The sequence below is a fragment of the Eriocheir sinensis genome, unplaced genomic scaffold, assembly GCF_024679095.1.
Source record: "Eriocheir sinensis breed Jianghai 21 unplaced genomic scaffold, ASM2467909v1 Scaffold66, whole genome shotgun sequence".
NCBI lineage: Eukaryota > Metazoa > Arthropoda > Malacostraca > Decapoda > Varunidae > Eriocheir > Eriocheir sinensis.
This window is the reverse complement of record NW_026112009.1, coordinates 647,245-672,143: the sequence shown is the minus strand read 5'-3', so window position 1 is coordinate 672,143 and position 24,899 is coordinate 647,245. Positions and strand designations below refer to the sequence as shown.

General features: G+C 42.6%; 1 protein-coding gene across 1 annotated transcript; it reads left to right on the top strand.

The window, feature by feature from the left end:
- The first annotated feature begins 16,342 nt into the window (after positions 1 to 16,342).
- Positions 16,343 to 24,635, top strand: LOC126993727 (uncharacterized). The gene is made up of 4 exons (XM_050852902.1): positions 16,343 to 16,844; positions 20,522 to 20,669; positions 23,168 to 23,892; positions 24,571 to 24,635. Exons 1-4 carry the CDS (start codon positions 16,343 to 16,345, stop codon positions 24,633 to 24,635), a joined length of 1,440 nt encoding a protein of 479 aa, XP_050708859.1.
- Positions 24,636 to 24,899: the final 264 nt, after the last annotated feature.

Here is a 24,899-nt window from a genome sequence, read left to right as displayed (position 1 = left end):
ACAGATTCTGCCTCCCGAATGGTCCAAATCGTCGACCGTCGTGACCGAAACCCATCCGTTAAAATAGTTCAGTTATCCCTACGCTCCAAATCGGGCGGAGGAAGCGTCGCATTCTGACTTTCAGTGGTAACTCACGATATCGGCGCGCTCGCGTCACGCATTTCATCCCTAACAGGTGCAGAATCGGGCGGTCCGGTCGCCCGGTTTGAGCCGTAAGTGGACATTTTAGGGGGGGGAACACCTCATCGGGTCACTCCCGGCCAGTTAGCCGAGAGTTTCTCGGCTCGGGTGTTGGGCGGTGGGGTTCAACACGGTGGGGGGTGAGCTGCTTGCGAGCTGCAGTGGCTCACAGGGTCTCGGCTGACTTTACTCGTTGCTGGCAACGGTGAATTGACAAGTAGCGAAACAGTAGCAAACTTCGCTAGATCAGAATCGGACGGAGACCTCGAGATATTTGACGATAACTGATTTCAGAATCGGAAGCTTCGCAAGACAAAGACATACATGCAACTCAATCAATGTTAGACTACATTACACTGTTACATAATACAAACTATATAATGACTTTGTAGTTGATGTAGTTGATGATAATTTGATACAGATCCAGATGTAATAACGTAACTGAGAATAAACTCTATCGAGATGAATGTGTCTTTGACTTTTCTTATTGTCTTTCCCATGGGTGTATTAAATTTGTCAAATCAAATCTTCCAATTGGAGTGTTAACAGAATCGGAAGCTTCGGAAGACTAAAACACACATTCACTTCGATCCCTTAAGGCGAATGTGTGTTTTTGAGTTATGATGCATCCAATTCTTAATTGGAGTGTGAACAGAATCTGAAGCTTCGGAAGACTAAAACACACATTCACTTTGATCCCTTAAGGCGAATGCGTGTTTTTGAGTTATGATGCATCCAATTCTTAATTGGAGTGTGAACAGAATCTGAAGCTTCGGAAGACTAAATTTGTTTCTGAGAAAATGATTTCAGAGTGTCTCCGCAATACGGTACCTCTCATTCATCTCCGGAACATGCATATTGACATTGCCAAACACCACCATCAACAAGGTGGTGGCGGCGGCGGTGGCTTAGAAAATCTTAACGTGTTGAGCGTTGTCAACCCTGAGCTGATCGACAAGGCAATTCTGAGTCGAGAGTTTCTGACCAGTGAAAATGATGAGACTGGGTCTTTCACGACAAGTAAGTTCACCAACGGAGCAACGTTTAGCTTCACACCCGGTACAAGCATGGACCTCAGCGATTACCAAACGGATGATGGGTGTGTGACTGTGGACACAGACTATACCGGCCGAGAAGAAGTGTTAGAATTGGATTCAATCAACACGTGTTATGATGAACTGATACATGCATTAAAGTATGGTGTTTTCGACAGTGTGGTTTCCGATGAAGGTTGTGAAAGATCAATAAGATTATATGATAATGATTTAGTCATGAAAACTAGTGGTGATTCTATTCACGTTGTATCCAACAATAAAGGTAGCGAGAACACTATGAAGAACGCTAGAGAAGCATCTCTCAATGATCACAACCACTGTACTACCATTCTCCATTCCGTATACGGCACTCTCACCTCCGCTTACTCTCCCGTCAACGACAATTACAATGCCCGTCATATCCTCATGAACATGCAACATGTGCAACGGACCTCCTCCTCTTCCTCCTCATCTGATGAAGGAACGGTGACGACGACGGACCGTCACCACCGCCTTTTCGAAAAAAGTCAATGAATATTCTCTGAGATACCACATGGGTCTGGGAAGAGGTTACGTTATCTATGACGACGAATTCACAGAATGTAAAACCAATCTTATCTTGTCACTCTCAAGTATTGTTTGAATGTACTGAAAGATAATCTTCCGTATAATATTCTGTTGACCGATTGGACATCGATTGTGTTTGCTTCTAAGATGGAAAAACAACAACAAGTAGACAAAAAGAAATCGCCTTATTCCTACTTGCATGTGTTCACCGAAAAGAAAGAGAGCAAGAATGTCTCCAATGTCGTGCCGTACCTGGCTAACCCGGTCGTCTCTATGAAATGGTTCCTCATGCGAGCCCATCATCTACGATTGTCATGTACCAACACCGGCGTTGCCTGTCTGTCCAAGTTCATGAGTGCACGCTTCCACAGGCAGCTTAACAACCATCGTTCTTCCAATAATCTGTTAAGTGTTTTTAAAATGGTGAATTCCAAAACATCGTGTATAAGCGTCGATAACAACATATTTTTTTATTATATAAGGTAATTTTATGATTGGTGGCAGATTAAAAAATATCAATCTTAAATCAGACATGTATGTCAGGTGTAAGATTCAAACTGAAAACAGATCGTCCTCGAATCGATGTTCGATCCTAACACAAAATCGGCTTTCTTGAGTATGTGCATTGAAGGCACCGCTGAGACACGTGGACTCATGATGGCTGAACACATTTCGAGATTGGTGAACTACTCTTCCAATGATATAAATCTATGGTATCAACCTGATCATTAACTTCAGAATGGGGTGGGGTCCGGATCTACATAGGGTAATGTACATTAGGTAGGTCCAGATCTACATAGGGAATGTACATTAGGTATCTTTAGAGTGGGGTTCGGATCTACACAGATAAATTTATATTAGGTATGTTGACAATAAAATTTTAAAAAAGAATAACTTAAAAAAAAAATGTGACTACTTTACTTTCTCATCCTGAAGGCACACCAATAAAATAGATGAAAGATTAAATTCATATTTCTTTATTTTCTTTTTACAGTTAATGAATGTGACGAGTGACGTACAAATGGTTCATTACGATAATATGTTTGCTGATCAAAGTTTCGTTCTTAATTCTAGCAAAGTAAGTTACTTTTGACTCTCCAGCGACGACGACAGTGGAAGACAATGATGAGTTATTGTCCAAACTATTGGCTGGAGATATAACTGAATTTATTCCAACAGTGCTGACGTTCAAGTCAGTGTATCCACCTGAAAAGTGAAGATCGTGTTTGGTTCTGTTGTAAATCTTGACCATGCACAATTCTTGAGGTAGAGTGTCAGCATATACGGGTGTCACAGGCACAAATTGGAATACAACATCTGATTTATTAGCTTCGACTTCAGCATCTGTTGACAGGATGGCGATTTCACCCAATGGAGAAGCAAATACATCCTTGACGACAACTGGTGCCTTAGCATTGAAGGAGACGGACACGGAACCCCGATGGGTGAAGTATCAATGTGTGCTTTCTTGATGTATGTCTGCCTCGTTGCCATGCCGGACACCAACATGACCGCAACAACAATTACTAGCAATGCGAGTACCAACATAGTTACAGTATTCATATTCATAAAATCCATGATTGGTTATATTTCTCAGATGTTCAGCGCGTGATTTTAACATGAACCGTTCACAGTTTCAGACGATGTAACTGACGGACGTCTTTAAATTTTGTCGTATGACGTCAACTGAAAATACGACAAATTTGTATACGATTGTTTATTTAAATCACTTAGGTAAGATTTACTGAGAAGTATTAAATCTGTGGGATCACCACCTAGTGGATTGACAGTGTCAAGGGTTGCAGTTATATCCTTTGTGGCCACGGAAACGGGTTGACTATCGGAAGCTACTAGCGGTTCTGATTTCAATGAACCTTTCAATTTACTTTTAACAGCGCTCATTTCTTCGGCATATTTTTCGATAGTGTTGACAAAACTATCTTTGAATGATTTGTAATATTTTAGGTCTTTAAAACTATCACTACTATATCTCTCATCTTGTTTCAATATTAGATTCAACGGAACTGGAAAGGAGGGTAGAAACGAATCGTCCATTACGTTGGGACGGACACGCACAGCGTTGCGTAAGGCCCACACTCCCAAAGAACATATTGTGTCTCTGTCTCTCGAAGCCAGACGTTCTTCTTCTTCATTGTTGTTGTTCGGTCTAGTGGAATATACAATTTTGGAAGATACAGTCCAAGTCTGTAACAGACGCATTATATCTTTATCTTCGATAGGGAGATCATTCAACTGTATGCTGTATAACCGACAGTCCCAGAACCTCACTAGCGTACCGCATCGCATTGTCTGAGAGGTGATGACTGTATAGATTGTAACTTACAACGCACCAAATATCGCTGTGTCTTGTCTCTTTGACGGTTTGACATGACTGCTGACCACTTCGGATTTCAATTCTAACTTTCGGAACAACGTGTGTAATACAAAGGGAAGTATTTCAATTTCTGGAAATCTACATTTTTTTGGGGGGGGCAATTACATCGATGTTAAATACGACCAACAGGTGATTCCATCTTCGGTGTGGAGGTACGTATGAGTGAGCACCGAACACGCTTGCGCTTCCAGATGTTGACGCTGACGCCGACGCCGCCGCCGCCGCTCTTGCGATCGGAGGGATACAAGCTTGGCGATTCAGGAAATCAATGTAACGGGCTTCCACTAGACTTTGCATGTACCTGTTGGATGCATCATCATCATAATGCGGCGGTGGCGGGTATTGGATTGGACTGGATGATAAATTTTTGGTCGCCGTCGCGTGGCTTTGGCAGTCGCAACAATAACAGCAGTCTTCTTCTTTTTCCTTTTGTTCATTCTTAGTTTGACCACACGCACCATAATAACGATTCACCAACTTGAGAATTGAATTCAATTTCATTAGCTGATTGTATTTCAAAGTATCAAGTTGTAAATATTTCATTACCTCTTCTTTTGAAAATTGGCGTTGGTGTATCCTATCATTCTTGCGTCGGTCATTGACTAAAGTCGTGATGACATCCAATGCCTCATTATTGTACATCATTATCATATGCTGCTTTGGCTGCGAATAAGATTAATAAACGCTTGAAGTGTTTGACACAGTCTGCAAAAGGTCTTAGTTGATTTGAAGTATCTTTGCGAATGATGTTAAGGTAACGTCCAACTCTTTCCGATGAAGATAAACTAGGCCACTGCTCTTCATCTACTTGCATTGCAAAATGATCTTCTATGGTCTTTGAATTGCGAAGTAAAGGATCCGTGTCTTGAAACCATTTTGATGTATCCAACAGTTCAGGAGAATGTATACTATACGGTATTTCTCCCATGGAGATTATACTGTTTAAACTCTTTTCTTTAGACATCTTAAAAATGACGGAACCTAAATTTAAATTCCACCACATGACTACTTGAGACATGCCACTTATAATATCAGGAAACTCATGATGTGGTTGTGGTAACGTTAATTCCTCATCATCATCGTCGTCGTCGTCATCATCATTGTTGTTATTGTTGTTATTATTAAGATTGGTGTTGTCGTGGTTATTACCAATTACTCGCTGAGACACTCGCGACCACAACCGATAGGCTACCATCCTAGTGGCATCAGCAGTTACCCCTGCACCATCAACTGTAGCTTTGACTGTTTTTTTAGCATTGTTATGATTGTACGGCCCCTGATACCCGACCTCTTCGATGACGAATATTTGTTTCTTGCCAGCCACATAAGCCAATTTAGCATCAGATGAAGAACAATCACCCTTTCCAACCAGCGCTTCTGCACCCATGTCGGTGTAGGAATCCCACCAAGTATGTTTGGCGATGTTGACAACAGATGATTTTAAGTTGTTTCCTAAACCAACTAAAACAACGACAGTTTTTGGAGTCATGTTTAACCCAATATATGTTATGGTTTGGACCAGGTGATGAGACATTTCTCCGTCGCCAGTGCACATATTGTTGATGAAACCCATGAAGTTCATCATGGATCTCAGAAAATACAGACTGTGAAGTCTAGGTAGCCCTGTTTTTTGATCAACTACTTCTCTGTAACATTTTGAACTGCTTTAGCAACATGTTTATCTACTTTACTTTTGTTGTTAAGATTTTGGAGAGATCGAGTGCAAGAGCGTAGAAGATCTCCAGCGAGACAACGTTCTCGTCGTCCACACAGTAACACACAGGTGCCATTAAGGCCGACGTTACTACGTCAACTTGTTGTCGCTTCTTCTGTGGTGGACCAATCCTGTCTTCTTCCTCCTCGTTAACACACATTGACCAGAAATTCTGTTCGTTGATATCATTGGAAGAGTAGTTCACCAATCTCGAAATGTGTTCAGCCATCATGAGTCCACGTGTCTCAGCGGTGCCTTCAATGCACATACTCAAGAAAGCCGATTTTGTGTTAGGATCGAACATCGATTCGAGGACGATCTGTTTTTCAGTTGTTAATTTACCTGCCTCCTTAAAATTATATTTTTCTGTCAGCACTAGAAATCATATTTTTAGTTTCATTAATAAAAGTTTTATCATTTCTTCGAATGTGTTCCATTGTGACATATTTCCATCCAATAGGGTACTTCCTGTGTTAGGTAAGAACGGAATAAATGAAGTTTTATTTGGATGTAATTGTGATAACGGGATACAAGGATAATAAAAAAGGAAGGAATATTGGGTATATATACAAAAAATTAAATCAATGATTTTATTATTCTATAAAATATGGATGTGGGTTCACTTTTTACAATCTTGATGAGTTTCATCCAAGGTGGAAAGTAGTAAATGCCCATTTTATTAGGTATCTTCATCTTAATAAATCTAAAACCTAAAAATTCGGTGGTTATATTTGTACTCATGTTTTCTAATAGAAAACTTGTCCACCTAAGCAAGGTAAACTGGAAGCTCATCATCAAACTCACTCTTTCTCTCTCTTATCTAATAACATAGTTGTACATTGCTTAAACCTAAGACAAATGAAGGACCTTTTGATATGTGTCAAAAATAGACTTGGTCCTTTTGATTATAATTTGTACATATTGAAATGCCTTTGGCAGACTTAGGTTATTGATATACATAGATACAAAGGTCCTTTTGATTATAATTTGTACATATTGAAATGCCTTTGGCAGACTTAGGTTATTGATATACATGGATAATTTGTACATATTGAAATGTCTTTGGCAGACATAGGTTATTGATGTACATGGATGCAAAATATATGATATTGGGTTTACAATAATTTTTTTATTAACATATCAATCTCAGACACTTGCTCATTGTGCTGCTGCTGCTGCTGTTGTATGTAAGGTTCAGTAGGGTAAGGTGGTGCGAATGAGGGTGGGGGTGGTTCAGTAGCAATCAGCATCACCGGTGGGGACGTCGTTGATGACGCAGCAGCAGTAGTGGTGGCAGTAGGGAAGTGGTGGGAGTGTGTCATGTTCATGTTGTTGTGGGTAGGAGGAGACATCTGCTGCTGCATCAGTATGGTTGGGGGTGTGTGTGTGTAAGGAGGAGATGGTTGGGTATAAGGTGATTGTTGTTGAGTGTTGAAAGGTGAATGAGATTGTTGTTGTTGAGCAGCAGTAGTAGAAAAAGGTGAATGGGACTGTTGTTGATGAGCAATAGCAATAAAAGGGGAATGAGACTGCTGTTGCGTATTATTGAAAGTTGAATAAGAACGGGGTGAGTTTTGTTGAAGAGGAGGAGGATGAGAAGAAACAGATTGTTGATGAATAAATCCTATTTGTTGTTGAAATGGAATATAATAAACCTGGTTTGACATATTGGTCAATTGTGTGTAAGAAGGGGATGATCCACCACCACTAAATCTAGTGTAAGATGATGAAGAGGCATCTGATGAATTGTAAGGAGAAACCTGCACGGATTGGATGGGTTGAGACGTACTACAACCACTCCATTGCCGCCAACGCCGCCGCTGCTGGATGCTGCAGAGGAAGGCGATGGCTGCTGGTGAATGATGTTGTTGTCATTTGTGTTCGGTGAATCTACAATAAAGTTTTGCGCCACTGCTGTGTTCGGTGAACCGAATATTAATTATTGCGCTGCCGCTAATGGGTCGATGTTAGGTTTAGTATTATATGTCGATGAGGGTGGAACAACAGACGCTGCTATGGGTGAGAGTGAATGATGAGAGAAAAGTCGTTGGTCTTCTTCCTCCATCACTTCATCATTTCTGAATGAGATAGTTTTTGGAGTATGATTCTCGACTGGCATAGGTGTGTTCAATTCACAATCGTAAGCGTCGTAAACGGGTGATGACTGTCTGGGTATGATGCCAATTGGAGTACCCGGTCCCGGTGTGTTGAAACAAACAGAATATATTTCATTCTGCTGTAATGATGATCTTTTGAAGAAATGTGGTTGTGGTGGTGTTTCAATAGTTTCAAAATCATTGTGTTGGCTGTTTATTAACTGTAGATTTTTAACAGCTTGTTCTTGCTCTTTTCGTTGGTCATTTTGGCGTTCTTCTTCATCTTGTCTCTTTTGCTGCTCTCGTCTCTTTTGTTGCTCTAGTTCATCTCGTCTCTTTTGTTGCTCTAGTTCATCTTGTTTCTTTTGTTGCTCTAGTTCATCTTGTTTCTTTTGTTGCTCTAACTCTCGTCTCTTTTGTTGCTCTAGTTCATCTCGTTTCTTTTGTTGCTCTAGTTCATCTCGTTTCTTTTGTTGCTCTAGTTCATCTCGTTTCTTTTGTTGCTCTAGTTCATCTCGTTTCTTTTGTTGCTCTAGTTCATCTCGTTTCTTTTGTTGCTCTAGTTCATCTAACTTTTTTTTTTTGCTGCTCTAGTTCATCTCGTTTCTTTTGTTGCTCTAGTTCCTCTAACTTTTTTTTTTTGTTGTGCTTGTTCCTCTAACTTTTGACGCTTTTGTTCCTCTAACTTTTGACGCTCTTTTTCCTCTAATTTTTGACGCTCTAACTCTTGTCTCTTTTGTCTCTCTTGTTGTGCTTGTTCCTCTAACTTTTGACGCTCTAACTCTTGTCTCTTTTGTCTCTCTTGTTGTGCTTGTTCCTCTAACTTTTGTTGCTCTTGTTCCTCTAACTTTTGTCGCTCTAGCTTTTGTCTTTTTTGTCTCTCTTGTTGTGCTTGTTTCTCTAACTTTCGACGCTCTTGTTGTGCTTGTTCTTCTAACTTTTGACGCTCTTGATCTCGCTCTTGTGTCTTTCGCTTTGGCTCTTGTGTCGATGATGATCGCTCTCGTTGCTTTCGCTCTCGTTGCTCTCGCTCTTGTGACTTGGGTCGCTCTCGTTGCTCTCGCTCTTGTGACTTGGGTCGCTCTCGTTGCTCTCGCTCTTGTGACTTGGGTCGCTCTCGTTGCTCTCGCTCTTGTGACTTGGGTCGCTCTCGTTGCTCTCGCTCTTGTGACTTGGGTCGCTTTCGTTGCTCTCGCTCTTGTGACTTGGGTCGCTCTCGTTGCTCTCGCTCTTGTGACTTGGGTCGCTCTCGTTGCTCTCGCTCTTGTGACTTGGGTCGCTTTCGTTGCTCTCGCTCTTGTGACTTGGGTCGCTCTCGTTGCTCTCGCTTTTGTGACTTGGGTCGCTCTCGTTGCTCTCGCTTTTGTGACTTGGGTCGCTCTCGTTGCTCTCGCTCTTGTGACTTGGGTCGCTCTCGTTGCTCTCGCTTTTGTGACTTGGGTCGCTTTCGTTACTCTCGCTCTTGTGACTTGGGTCGCTCTCGTTGCTCTCGCTCTTGTGACTTGGGTCGCTCTCGTTGCTCTCGCTTTTGTGACTTGGGTCGCTCTCGTTGCTCTCGCTCTTGTGACTTGGGTCGCTCTCGTTGCTCTCGCTTTTGTGACTTGGGTCGCTCTCGTTGCTCTCGCTCTTGTGACTTGGGTCGCTCTCGTTGCTCTCGCTCTTGTGACTTGGGTCGCTTTCGTTGCTCTCGCTCTTGTGACTTGGGTCGCTTTCGTTGATCTCGCTCTTGTGACTTGGGTCGCTCTCGTTGCTCTCGCTCTTGTGACTTGGGTCGCTCTCGTTGCTCTCGCTCTTGTGACTTGGGTCGCTTTCGTTGCTCTCGCTCTTGTGACTTGGGTCGCTTTCGTTGCTCTCGCTCTTGTGACTTGGGTCGCTCTCGTTGCTCTCGCTCTTGTGACTTGGGTCGCTTTCGTTGCTCTCGCTCTTGTGACTGGGATCGCTCTCGTTGATATCCATTTACTTCTTTTCGTCTTTTTTTTTTCTCCCTTGACACTCTCTCCGTTTTCTCGGTCTCTATCTTTTTTCTTTTTCTTCTTGTATTTTCGAGTGTGATCTTCTTCAGTTGGTTTAAATATTATTTTATTGAGGTCCGGTAGGTAATCGTCCTCTTCTCGAGTTTTCTTAGTGGTGTTGATGTACTCTTCTTTTTGGTCTGTTGTCATCATCATCATCTCTTTAATGATTCTTTTCTTGTGTGTTTTTTTTATTTCAGATGTCTGTGCACTCATATCAACGGAGGAGGGTACCGTCGTCGCCATCATTGCTTCTCGCATCATGACGTATTCTTTGGCTTTATTTTTCAAAAATTCTGACTCTTGCTGCGTTGGTGTACTGGATGTAGATCCTTCAGCTTGCAATGTAGACGTCTTCGCCTCCTCCTCTGCTGCTGAAGTGGGATGCACACGCTCCTGTTTTCACCAGAACCCTGGATGTCGTCGCCTCTGTTGCTGCTGAACTGGGATGCACACGCTCCTTTTTTTCACCAGAATCTCTGGACGTCGTCACTGCTGTACTGGGATGTGCACACCGCTCCTTTTTAACACTAGAACCTCTGTGAGTTGAGCGGTGACGACTTACACTCAAATCTGGGTTGGATCCGCGTACTCTTTGATGAAGAAGAATCGCTGCAACTTCGTTTTTCGGAATTGGATCTTTCTATGAATTTACGCCATGAAATTTTGGGTTTGATCAATTCACGCAGATCTGAATCTTGAATCCTTCTGATAGGCAGATCATCATCATCTGAAGAATTGTAACTCCTGTCATGCTGTGATTGGGATTCGATCGTTCCGATTACTATGTCTTTATCAAAGACATCATCATCATCATTCAGTACACACAGAATGGGTTTTTCGGGACGTGTGACTACTTTAATCACTGTAGGAACATCCTTGTTTTATCATCATTATCATCACTAGTGTTATCATGAACATCAGCGGGTGTTTTCTTCTTTTTTCTGCGTTCAGATTTGACAACGTTTTTTGGAATGCTGTTGATAGTCATTTGGCTTGCATCGACTCCGTAGAGGTGTTTGTTGACATCTAATTCAAAGATGGGTGGAAGCTCACGAGAAGGCGACAAAAATCCGAGACGGTAGAGGCCCCATTCTAAGCACCGTTCTGCGGCATCGTCCTTGTTCAGCAAGAAGAACTCTTGCAGAAACTCACTCCTATCGAGACCGATTTCGCGCACGAACACATACATTTGTTCGTAGCAGATGTAGGGAAGTGCAGGTTCATGGTGTGATGTCACCATGTTACTGATGCACAGGTGAATGTAAATGAATCGGGAGAGCAAATAGGTGATGTCGATACCCATGAGAACGAAGTCGTCTAGATGTAGTTTATGGTTTCCATTTCTGATCATTTGGTTGAGATGATGCAACTTGATCTTGTAATCGTTGTGGGTGAAGTGACTGTTGAGAAACGTAAAGACGTTGTTCCAAAACTATCCTGTCATTTCTTGTAATAAAGAGAAAGCAAGGGAGATTTCTTTGTTGAGATTTTTTAACGCTGTTTCGTGCTTGCCCAATATGTTTTTCTTGTTGTTGCTACTCACTACCTCATGTGATGGTTGAGTCGCTTCAGCGCACTTGTTTTTCACAGCAATGCGTAGTAAACATGAGGGAACCACTAGTATTATGTTGTTCATGATGGTGTTCAGGACAAACATTTCAAAAGGTGTAGCATTGGTAAACAGGTTGGACTGGGTTTTACCACTGTCATCCAGCGCCTTGGTGATTATACCACCGGTCATGGTTTTCGAGTCGACATCAATGATATCTTTATCAAACTGATGATTGATGAAGAGCTGATCCACTGACATGATGGAACCATATAGGTGAATCGCAAGGGGAGTAGATGTTACCGACATCCATGAACGATATTGGGCTATGATCGCGTGCCGTAGCGCGTTCAACTGGGCGTCTGTGTTCTCATACATTTTGGTGAAGTTGGGATAGGTGTTACTCTTTCGGTCACCCTTTTGGTGAATGTGTTTGATCCGTGAGTATCTTCGAATTGCTTGCGAAGCGTTTCACCTAAGGCTGTTGCTCCATCTTTAGATATCAAATTTTTGGCAGGTACTGTGATCACCATAGGGGAGGACCGAATTTCTGACATCGAAAATTTGGAGCGTTTTCTAGAAGTGGTCTGTACTGGAATTGATATTTCCACTACTTCGATCTTTCTTTGGGGTGGTTTTGAATCATTGACGGGCATGTCCAGATTGTACGAGTGTAACAACGCTTCATGTAACACTTTGGAGAATAATTGTTGTTGTTGGTTTTTCCCTCTTACTGTCTGACATGGCTTTTTCAGGAGCATGGAGGAAGACTCGCTTATCATGGACATGTATTTCATGAAATTGATGATGGAACAAAAAACTTCTTGAATGACAACATTGACTCCTTTCTGCATAGCCGCATGGATAGTCTCTTGATTTAGGTTCCAATTTTCAGTAAAGGCATGTTGGATGAAGAGCGATCGTAATTTAGGATTGGGGACGTCCATGTTTCGGGTCAGCCACTCCTTGGCGCGGATAACACTCAATGACATTTGACATTTGCTGCAGGTGTTCGATCTTTCGATGTCTGCCATTTGGCGTTTGTTCTTTACGTTGTCTGGGATGTCGTGCAGTTGACAAAATTGTAAATCGATATTAATAGACTTCAGAGTTTCAAAGGTCATCTCACAAATCGTCTGATTAAACCGGTGAACTGGGATGAAATCTTCGCGTATGAACGTATTCAGGATCAGATTTCGAAAATCACAATTTTGCAAATCAAAACTTTTAAGTAAGTTATTCACAGTATGACAGAAGTTCATGATACTATCACCTTGGTTGACAGTTGCGGACTTGCATTTTTGCCATTCTATATTCAGTGCTGATTTCATGGATGTTTTAAGACCTTCTTTGGAACCTGCATCGACTGAAATGAAAAAAAAAAAAAAGGTTAAGAAAATTAAAATCTTTAAAAAAATCAACAAGCTAAATACAAAAAAAAATCATATCAATAACAAAAAAAAAAGTTAAAAAACTTACGCATGTCTGTGCAATTCAGCAATGTGTAGTAGCATTCTCCCATGGAGTAGAGGCGATCATTGGGTGTATCAGCGTATGCCTTGTTATGGATAGCCTTTGTCAACAATTTCTTCATCTCTGCATTTTTTTTCTCTTTGCAAATCGGTGTGACATTCAACAGATATTTGAACAGGGCTCTGTCACATATGGGTTTTTTTTGAAAAACATAAATATTTTTGGCACTTGATAATAAGATTTGCTGCTGGTATTCCTCCAGTTGTTTTTCGAGTATGTTTCGCAGAGGTTTCTTCTTCGGTTTTTTAGAAGCAAATGCGGTTCCAAGACTGGAAACAATTTTCGCTGCGTCACATTTTGAAGTCTGAAAATTAAAAGAAAATAATAGTCACAATCACTGATCAACAATAAGTGCATGCACTCTTGCTAATGCATATGCGAGAATGTAATGTAAGCTTAAATATTTGTAATCACGCACGCACAACTTTGGGAGAGACCAACAGACGCTATAATTGGGTCATGTACACACAATAATATCTGGTACGGGTTGGGAACCTACTAAATTAAACATTAGCTTGCACGCTTCTTTTAAACGGATGGTAAACAAAAGGCGGCATCTGTCAGTTTGTTCATCATCTTCGAGGAGGCGCGCGCCGCGCGCCGCCGAACGCCGCCGAACACCCCACCCCCATGCCCTCTCTTCTCGTACACCACCCCGCACACACCCGCACACACACACACTTACACAACACAAATGTAGGTAAAGTTGGGTCCGGATTTGGACGGGATTATGACAGATGAATAAATTGTGTAAATTTCAACTGGGATCTGAATTTGGATGTGGGTGGTATATATGGGTTGCATATATTTGAAGTTGATTATCAAGACTGATAAGTTAGTTTTGTCAACAAATGGAATCTATTGAGGAGAAGGAGTCTGAATTTGGACGTGGGTCACGACATATACATGTGAGGAGTCAGAGTTAGAGTGGGGTCCGGATTTGTACGTGCTGATGTATTACGACTCTGAACCGTTATGAAATGAAGATTGATGTGGACGTGGGTCACGACATATACATGTGACGAGTCAGAGTTAGAGTGGGGTCCGGATCTGTACAGGGTCAAGGATGCACATTAACTATTAACTATTCAGAGTTCAGCGTCCCGTTCGCCTCAGAATCGGGCTACTGGCCAGTCTAAAACACACATTCACTCTTTCGCTCTCAACCCAGCATTCAGCGTCCCGCTCGCCTCAGAATCGGGCTACTGGCGAGTCTAAAACACACATTCACCCATCCGCTCTCAACTGAGCATTCAGCGTCCCGCTCGCCTCAGAATCGGGCTACTGGCGAGTCTAAAACACACATTCACCCTTACGCTCTCAACCCAGCATTCAGCGTCCCGCTCGCCTCAGAATCGGGCTACTGGCGAGTCTAAAACACACATTCACTCTTTCGCTCTCAACCCAGCATTCAGCGTCCCGCTCGCCTCAGAATCGGGCTACTGGCGAGTCTAAAACACACATTCACCCTTCCGCTCTCAACTGAGCATTCAGCGTCCCGCTCGCCTCAGAATCGGGCTACTGGCGAGTCTAAAACACACATTCACTCTTTCGCTCTCAACCCAGCATTCAGCGTCCCGCTCGCCTCAGAATCGGGCTACTGGCGAGTCTAAAACACACATTCACCCTTTCGCTCTCAACCCAGCATTCAGCGTCCCGCTCGCCTCAGAATCGGGCTACTGGAGAGTCTAAAACACACATTCACCCTTCCGCTCTCAACTGAGCATTCAGCGTCCCGCTCGCCTCAGAATCGGGCTACTGGCGAGTCTAAAACACACATTCACCCTTCCGCTCTCAACCCAGCATTCAGCGTCCCGCTCGCCTCAGAATCGGGCTACTGGAGAGTCTAAAACACACATTCACCCTTCCGCTCTTAACTGAGCATTCAGCGTCCCACTCGCCTCAGAATCGGGCTACTGGCGAGTCTAAAGCACATATTCTACCTTCCGCTCTTAACTGAGCATTCAGCGTCCCGCTCGCCTCAGAATCGGGCTACTGGCAAGTCTAAAAGCACACATTCACCCTTCCGCTCTCAACCCAGCATTCAGCGTCCCGCTCGCCTCAGAATCGGGCTAGTGGCGAGTCTAAAACACACATTCACCCTTCCGCTCTCAACCCAGCATTCAGCGTCCCGCTCTCGTACATTCTCAACTATGAGAGAAAAAAATTGCTTAGTGTGAATGTAGTGTTTGTTTTCATGATGTGAATGTATATTTTCAGTCTTAACGGGCACCAATTCTACTCGCTTGTGCCGTCCATCTCTCTTCACTGACGTTGCTCCGCCCCTATCCGTTATCCACGCCCAACCCCGCCCTCTGCCTCGCTTAATTCGTGTTGTTAGTTCTGGTTATTTTTTTCATTTACTATGTGTTTTGGCGAAAACTTTACCTCTTTTGCCAGCCAGCAAAAGAGGTAAAGTTTTCGCCAAAACACATAGCCATAACGACGTTCGTTTGTTGTGATACACGCTGTTCTTTTCTTACATTAAAGTTTTCAAATATACTAATAATATTCATGTAGTGACTTATCATACTTAAGGGTCCGTGTGTGCTTAAAATAGATATTTAAGTGGACAGTTGAGTATACGTACAAAATTTCATGAACCACAAGTATACGTACGACGGGTGCATCACAAGCTCTCCTGAGCCCACCCAATGTGTATGCAACGCGGTCAGAACAAGTATGAACTTTTGTTGAAAGAGATATGTGTCATCAGGGTGGTACATGAAGACGGGGATCAACATAGATGACATGATTATAGAAATGAAAAGAGCTTATGATAATTTTCAGACAGATAACCAGAAACAAGTATGTGTTGAAGTAGAACAGATCGTTCCGTTTCTCACCAATGAGCAGATACAGAACATTCTCGCTCGAATCGTTCAAGTTGAATCTGAAACTAAAAATGAACTCGTCCAAAAAATTATTCACAGAAGAGTTTGTTTCCTTATCTCAAAGTCTTAAGTCTGAATGACCGTTTGCAATTTAAGAACGATGTGCAAAAATGTTTCATGGATGAAGAACAGCAAATGACTCTGAACGACCTCATTGCGACATCCCGGAAGAACCTTAGCTTGATGCGATCCTGTCAGTTATTCAGATCCCTTATGAAAATGTTGAAAAATGAGTTCTACGAACACATCTACAAGGCATTCGCTTCTTCCTTGCGATGCAGAGACACCTTCCATTGTCTAGAACTCGACCTGCAGAGACAACAGAGAATTAACGAAACGGCTTTAGCTGTAAAGAAAATCAAGAGATGACGAACTATCAAGTATTGGAAGTCATGCAAACAACTACCCATGTGAATCCTCCTATTACATCAAACACAAACATACCAGTCATTACAACCGACATCAATGCAACTATGATCGGTTTCCATCCATTGACTATAGCCAAACATTTCAAGAATGTCGTCGTCCAGGAAAGTGATGATGATAAGCAACTAACGTACTACGATGGGCATGGTCTGGTCTCCACTCACGTTGACAGCATTCCCGATCCTTACGTCAATCTGACCGACACCGTCAGTATCGACCTGGCTGAAACCTTGATGTTAGAGACACCGTTCACCAGCAGTGTACTTCCAATTCGAAACAACGAAGACGGAGAGGATAGGGTTGCAGTTCCTAGATACATCACTAACATGTGGACTTTCATCAACGATGATATTCACATGCTCTTACAACCTCCGATGTTCGCTTACAGTGACTTTAATAGTTTTAAGGATTACAAGAACTATGATTTCAGACAGTCCCCAAGTGAAGGCGAAGGTGGTTACGCCGACGGCGTCATGAGGATGACTCTGCGTGGAAATGTGTTCAATGCACTCACTGAAAGACAACGCCGGAAGCTTTGGAAGACAAAGACACACATTCACTTTAATCAAAGGTAGACGACATTCATTCAGTATGAACTAAATTCAGAATCTGAAGCTTCGGAAGACAAAGACACACATTCACCTCACATAAGGTTAGATGACATTCAGTATGAACTAAATTCAGAATCGGAAGCTTCGGAAGACAAAGACACATTCACCTCACTACTGCCCAGTAGCCTGATTCTGAGGCGAGTTGAAGAGCGAGACGCTAAATGCCATACCATGTGTTTAATCTCGCGCGGTAAATGCAAGGTTGAGAGCGGAAGGGTGAATATGTGCTTTATTCTCGCAAGTAACCCGATTCTGAGAGCGGGACGACGCTGAATGAGAGCGGAAGGAAGGGACTTGCTTGCTGCTTCTTGACAACGCTAACGCGGCAGCGTGCGCTCCGTTTGTTGTTGCTACCACATGCTGGTGGTGACACACATGGCACATGCTGGTGGTGACACAATAGCATGGCAGCACCTGATTTTCCCCCCGTCCCCCCATGACAAATGAAGATATCTTTCTCTCTTATCATATAGTCTTTTTTTTTATAATTCTCAGTATTCAAGCTGCTTAGTTACGACGACGACGTCTTGAAGGTAATAGAAACAATATCACGCAAACTTTCTTCAAACCTTTTTTTTTTATTTCTTATCTTATACAGAATCGCTTTAAGTAATCCTAGTTAGTGACAATGTGTTCCATTTATTTCGGAGCAAGACCGCGAACTCAAAATCAAGAATAGTTAATGTGCATCCTTGACCCTGTACAGATCCGGACCCCACTCTAATTCTGATTCGTCACATGTATTATCCAATTCAAATAAACTTTTTGCATATTGTTCTATTAGTCCATTGGCACCATTTAAAAACTCAAGTAAGTGAAAATTCACAAAAAATTATATTTGGGCGATTTTCACTCCACCCTAATGTATATGTCGTGAACCACGTCCACATCAATCTTCATTTCATAACGGTTCAGAGTCGTAATACATCAGCACGTACAAATCCGGACCCCACTCTAACTCTGACTCGTCACACGTATATGTCGTGAACCACGTCCACATCAATCTTCATTTCATAACGGTTCAGAGTCGTAATACATCAGCACGTACAAATCCGGACCCCACTCTAACTCTGACTCGTCACACGTATATGTCGTGATCCACGTCCAAATTCAGACCCCTTCCATTTGTTGACATCAATCTTCATTTCATAACGGTTCAGAGTCGTAATACATCAGCACGTACAAATCCGGACCCCACTCTAACTCTGACTCGTCACATGTATATGTCGTGACCCACGTCCACATCAATCTTCATTTCATAACGGTTCAGAGTCGTAATACATCAGCACGTACAAATCCGGACCCCACTCTAACTCTGACTCCTCACATGTATATGTCGTGACCCACGTCCAAATTCAGACTCCTTCTCCTCAATAGATTCCATTTGTTGACAAAACTAACTTATCAGTCTTGATAATCAACTTCAAATATATGCAACCCATATATACCACCCACATCCAAATTCAGATCCCAGTTGAAATTTACACAATTTATTCATCTGTCATAATCCCGTCCAAATCCGGACCCAACTTTACCTACATTTGTGTTGTGTAAGTGTGTGTGTGTGCGGGTGTGGGGGGTGGTGTCCGAGAAGCGAGGGGATGGGGTGGGTGTTCGGAGCCTTCGGCGGCGCGCGCCTCCTCGAAGATGATGAACAAACTGACAGATGCCGCCTTTGTTTACCATCCGTTTAAAAGAAGCGTGCAAGCTAATGTTTAATTTAGTAGGTTCCCAACCCGTACCAGATATTATTGTGTGTACATGACCCAATTATAGCGTCTGTTGGTCTCTCCCAAAGTTGTGCGTGCGTGATTACAAATATTTAAGCTTACATTACATTCTCGCATATGCATTAGCAAGAGTGCATGCACTTATTGTTGATCAGTGATTGTGACTATTATTTTTCTTTTTAATTTTTCAGACTTCAAAATGTGTGACGCAGCGAAAATTGTTTCCAGTCTTGGAACCGCATTTGCTTCTAAAAAACCGAAGAAGAAACCTCTGCGAAACATACTCGAAAAACAACTGGAGGAATACCAGCAGCAAATCTTATTATCAAGTGCCAAAAATATTTATGTTTTTCAAAAAAAACCCATATGTGACAGAGCCCTGTTCAAATATCTGTTGAATGTCACACCGATTTGCAAAGAGAAAAAAAATGCAGAGATGAAGAAATTGTTGACAAAGGCTATCCATAACAAGGCATACGCTGATACACCCAATGATCGCCTCTACTCCATGGGAGAATGCTACTACACATTGCTGAATTGCACAGACATGCGTAAGTTTTTTAACTTTTTTTTTTTGTTATTGATATGATTTTTTTTTTATTTAGCTTGTTGATTTTTTTAAAGATTTTAATTTTCTTAACCATTTTTTTTTTCATTTCAGTCGATGCAGGTTCCAAAGAAGGTCTTAAAACATCCATGAAATCAGCACTGAATATAGAATGGCAAAAATGCAAGTCCGCAACTGTCAACCAAGGTGATAGTATCATGAACTTCTGTCATACTGTGAATAACTTACTTAAAAGTTTTGATTTGCAAAATTGTGATTTTCGAAATCTGATCCTGAATACGTTCATACGCGAAGATTTCATCCCAGTTCACCGGTTTAATCAGACGATTTGTGAGATGACCTTTGAAACTCTGAAGTCTATTAATATCGATTTACAATTTTGTCAACTGCACGACATCCCAGACAACGTAAAGAACAAACGCCAAATGGCAGACATCGAAAGATCGAACACCTGCAGCAAATGTCAAATGTCATTGAGTGTTATCCGCGCCAAGGAGTGGCTGACCCGAAACATGGACGTCCCCAATCCTAAATTACGATCGCTCTTCATCCAACATGCCTTTACTGAAAATTGGAACCTAAATCAAGAGACTATCCATGCGGCTATGCAGAAAGGAGTCAATGTTGTCATTCAAGAAGTTTTTTGTTCCATCATCAATTTCATGAAATACATGTCCATGATAAGCGAGTCTTCCTCCATGCTCCTGAAAAAGCCATGTCAGACAGTAAGAGGGAAAAAACAACAACAACAACAATTATTCTCCAAAGTGTTACATGAAGCGTTGTTACACTCGTACAATCTGGACATGCCCGTCAATGATTCAAAACCACCCCAAAGAAAGATCGAAGTAGTGGAAATATCAATTCCAGTACAGACCACTTCTAGAAAACGCTCCAAATTTTCGATGTCAGAAATTCGGTCCTCCCCTATGGTGATCACAGTACCTGCCAAAAATTTGATATCTAAAGATGGAGCAACAGCCTTAGGTGAAACGCTTCGCAAGCAATTCGAAGATACTCACGGATCAAACACATTCACCAAAAAGGGTGACCGAAAGAGTAACACCTATCCCAACTTCACCAAAATGTATGAGAACACAGACGCCCAGTTGAACGCGCTACGGCACGCGATCATAGCCCAATATCGTTCATGGATGTCGGTAACATCTACTCCCCTTGCGATTCACCTATATGGTTCCATCATGTCAGTGGATCAGCTCTTCATCAATCATCAGTTTGATAAAGATATCATTGATGTCGACTCGAAAACCATGACCGGTGGTATAATCACCAAGGCGCTGGATGACAGTGGTAAAACCCAGTCCAACCTGTTTACCAATGCTACACCTTTTGAAATGTTTGTCCTGAACACCATCATGAACAACATAATACTAGTGGTTCCCTCATGTTTACTACGCATTGCTGTGAAAAACAAGTGCGCTGAAGCGACTCAACCATCACATGAGGTAGTGAGTAGCAACAACAAGAAAAACATATTGGGCAAGCACGAAACAGCGTTAAAAAATCTCAACAAAGAAATCTCCCTTGCTTTCTCTTTATTACAAGAAATGACAGGATAGTTTTGGAACAACGTCTTTACGTTTCTCAACAGTCACTTCACCCACAACGATTACAAGATCAAGTTGCATCATCTCAACCAAATGATCAGAAATGGAAACCATAAACTACATCTAGACGACTTCGTTCTCATGGGTATCGACATCACCTATTTGCTCTCCCGATTCATTTACATTCACCTGTGCATCAGTAACATGGTGACATCACACCATGAACCTGCACTTCACTACATCTGCTACGATCAAATGTATGTGTTCGTGCGCGAAATCGGTCTCGATAGGAGTGAGTTTCTGCAAGAGTTCTTCTTGCTGAACAAGGACGATGCCGCAGAACGGTGCTTAGAATGGGGCCTCTACCGTCTCGGATTTTTGTCGCCTTCTCGTGAGCTTCCACCCATCTTTGAATTAGATGTCAACAAACACCTCTACGGAGTCGATGCAAGCCAAATGACTATCAACAGCATTCCAAAAAACGTTGTCAAATCTGAACGCAGAAAAAGAAGAAAACACCCGCTGATGTTCATGATAACACTAGTGATGATAATGATGATAAAAACAAGGATGTTCCTACAGTGATTAAAGTAGTCACACGTCCCGAAAACCCATTCTGTGTGTACTGAATGATGATGATGATGTCTTTGATAAAGACATAGTAATCGGAACGATCGAATCCCAATCACAGCATGACAGGAGTTACAATTCTTCAGATGATGATGATCTGCCTATCAGAAGGATTCAAGATTCAGATCTGCGTGAATTGATCAAACCCAAAATTTCATGGCGTAAATTCATAGAAAGATCCAATTCCGAAAACGAAGTTGCAGCGATTCTTCTTCATCAAAGAGTAAGAGGATCAAAAAGATTTGAGTGTAAGTCGTCACCGCTCAACTCACAGAGGTTCTAGTGTTAAAAGGAGCGGTGTGCACATCCCAGTACAGCAGTGACGACGTCCAGAGATTCTGGTGAAAAAGGAGCGTGCATCCCAGTTCAGCAGCAACAGAGGCGACGACATCCAGGGGTTCTGGTGAAAACAGGAGCGTGTGCATCCCACTTCAGCAGCAGAGGAGGAGGCGAAGACGTCTACATTGCAAGCTGAAGCATCTACATCCAGTACACCAACGCAGCAAGAGTCAGAATTTTTTAAAAATAAAGCCAAAGAATACGTCATGATGCGAGAAGCAATGATGGCGACGACGGTACCCTCCTCCGTTGATATGAGTGCACAGACATCTGAAATCAAAAAAACACACAAGAAAAGAATCATTAAAGAGATGATGATGATGACAACAGACCAAAAAGAAGAGTACATCAACACCACTAAGAAAACTCGAGAAGAGGACGATTACCTACCGGACCTCAATAAAATAATATTTAAACCAACTGAAGAAGATCACACTCGAAAATACAAGAAGAAAAAGAAAAAAGATAGAGACCGAGAAAACGGAGAGAGTGTCAAGGGAGAAAAAAAAAGACGAAAAGAAGTAAATGGATATCAACGAGAGCGATCCCAGTCACAAGAGCGAGAGCAACGAAAGCGACCCAAGTCACAAGAGCGAGAGCAACGAGAGCGACCCAGGTCACAAGAGCGAGAGCAACGAAAGCGACCCAAGTCACAAGAGCGAGAGCAACGAAAGCGACCCAAGTCACAAGAGCGAGAGCAACGAGAGCGACCCAAGTCACAAGAGCGAGAGCAACGAGAGCGACCCAAGTCACAAGAGCGAGAGCAACGAAAGCGACCCAAGTCACAAGAGCGAGAGCAACGAAAGCGACCCAAGTCACAAGAGCGAGAGCAACGAGAGCGACCCAAGTCACAAGAGCGAGAGCAACGAGAGCGACCCAAGTCACAAAAGCGAGAGCAACGAGAGCGACCCAAGTCACAAGAGCGAGAGCAACGAGAGCGACCCAAGTCACAAGAGCGAGAGCAACGAGAGCGACCCAAGTCACAAGAGCGAGAGCAACGAGAGCGACCCAAGTCACAAGAGCGAGAGCAACGAAAGCGACCCAAGTCACAAGAGCGAGAGCAACGAGAGCGACCCAAGTCACAAGAGCGAGAGCAACGAGAGCGACCCAAGTCACAAGAGCGAGAGCAACGAGAGCGACCCAAGTCACAAGAGCGAGAGCAACGAGAGCGACCCAAGTCACAAGAGCGAGAGCAACGAAAGCGACCCAAGTCACAAGAGCGAGAGCAACGAGAGCGACCCAAGTCACAAGAGCGAGAGCAACGAGAGCGACCCAAGTCACAAGAGCGAGAGCAACGAAAGCGACCCAAGTCACAAGAGCGAGAGCAACGAGAGCGACCCAAGTCACAAGAGCGAGAGCAACGAGAGCGACCCAAGTCACAAGAGCGAGAGCAACGAGAGCGACCCAAGTCACAAGAGCGAGAGCAACGAGAGCGACCCAAGTCACAAGAGCGAGAGCAACGAGAGCGAAAGCAACGAGAGCGATCATCATCGACACAAGAGCCAAAGCGAAAGACACAAGAGCGAGATCAAGAGCGTCAAAAGTTAGAAGAACAAGCACAACAAGAGCGTCGAAAGTTAGAGAAACAAGCACAACAAGAGAGACAAAAAAGACAAAAGCTAGAGCGACAAAAGTTAGAGGAACAAGAGCAACAAAAGTTAGAGGAACAAGCACAACAAGAGAGACAAAAGAGACAAGAGTTAGAGCGTCAAAAGTTAGAGGAACAAGCACAACAAGAGAGACAAAAGAGACAAGAGTTAGAGCGTCAAAAATTAGAGGAACAAGAGCGTCAAAAGTTAGAGGAACAAAAGCGTCAAAAGTTAGAGGAACAAGCACAACAAAAAAAAAAGTTAGAGGAACTAGAGCAACAAAAGAAACGAGATGAACTAGAGCAACAAAAAAAAAAGTTAGATGAACTAGAGCAACAAAAGAAACGAGATGAACTAGAGCAACAAAAGAAACGAGATGAACTAGAGCAACAAAAGAAACGAGATGAACTAGAGCAACAAAAGAAACGAGATGAACTAGAGCAACAAAAGAAACGAGATGAACTAGAGCAACAAAAGAGACGAGAGTTAGAGCAACAAAAGAAACAAGATGAACTAGAGCAACAAAAGAAACAAGATGAACTAGAGCAACAAAAGAGACGAGATGAACTAGAGCAACAAAAGAGACGAGAGCAGCAAAGAGACAAGATGAAGAAGAACGCCAAAATGAACAACGAAAAGAGCAAGAACAAGCTGTTAAAATCTACAGTTAATAAACAGCCAACACAATGATTTTGAAACTATTGAAACACCACCACAACCACATTTCTTCAAAAGATCATCATTACAGCAGAATGAAATATATTCTGTTTGTTTCAACACACCGGGACCGGGTACTCCAATTGGCATCATACCCAGACAGTCATCACCCGTTTACGACGCTTACGATTGTGAATTGAACACACCTATGCCAGTCGAGAATCATACTCCAAAAACTATCTCATTCAGAAATGATGAAGTGATGGAGGAAGAAGACCAACGACTTTTCTCTCATCATTCACTCTCACCCATAGCAGCGTCTGTTGTTCCACCCTCATCGACATATAATACTAAACCTAACATCGACCCATTAGCGGCAGCGCAAGAATTAATATTCGGTTCACCGAACACAGCAGTGGCGCAAAACTTTATTGTAGATTCACCGAACACAAATGACAACAACATCATTCACCAGCAGCCATCGCCTTCCTCTGCAGCATCCAGCAGCGGCGGCGTTGGCGGAAATTGGAGTGGTTGTAGTACGTCTCAACCCATCCAATCCGTGCAGGTTTCTCCTTACAATTCATCAGATGCCTCTTCATCATCTTACACTAGATTTAGTGGTGGTGGATCATCCCCTTCTTACACACAATTGACCAATATGTCAAACCAGGTTTATTATATTCCATTTCAACAACAAATAGGATTTATTCATCAACAATCTGTTTCTTCTCATCCTCCTCCTCTTCAACAAAACTCACCCCGTTCTTATTCAACTTTCAATAATACACAACAGCAGTCTCA

Coding starts and splice junctions, on each gene's coding strand:
- LOC126993727 (XM_050852902.1), top strand. CDS start 16,343: ATGACGAACTATCAAGTATTGGAAGTCATGCAAACAACTACCCATGTG. Junction 16,845..20,521: donor TGATTTCAGACAGTCCCCAA/GTGAAGGCGAAG, acceptor CCATCATGTCAG/TGGATCAGCTCTTCATCAAT. Junction 23,893..24,570: donor ACTAGAGCAACAAAAGAAAC/GAGATGAACTAG, acceptor ATCATTCACCAG/CAGCCATCGCCTTCCTCTGC.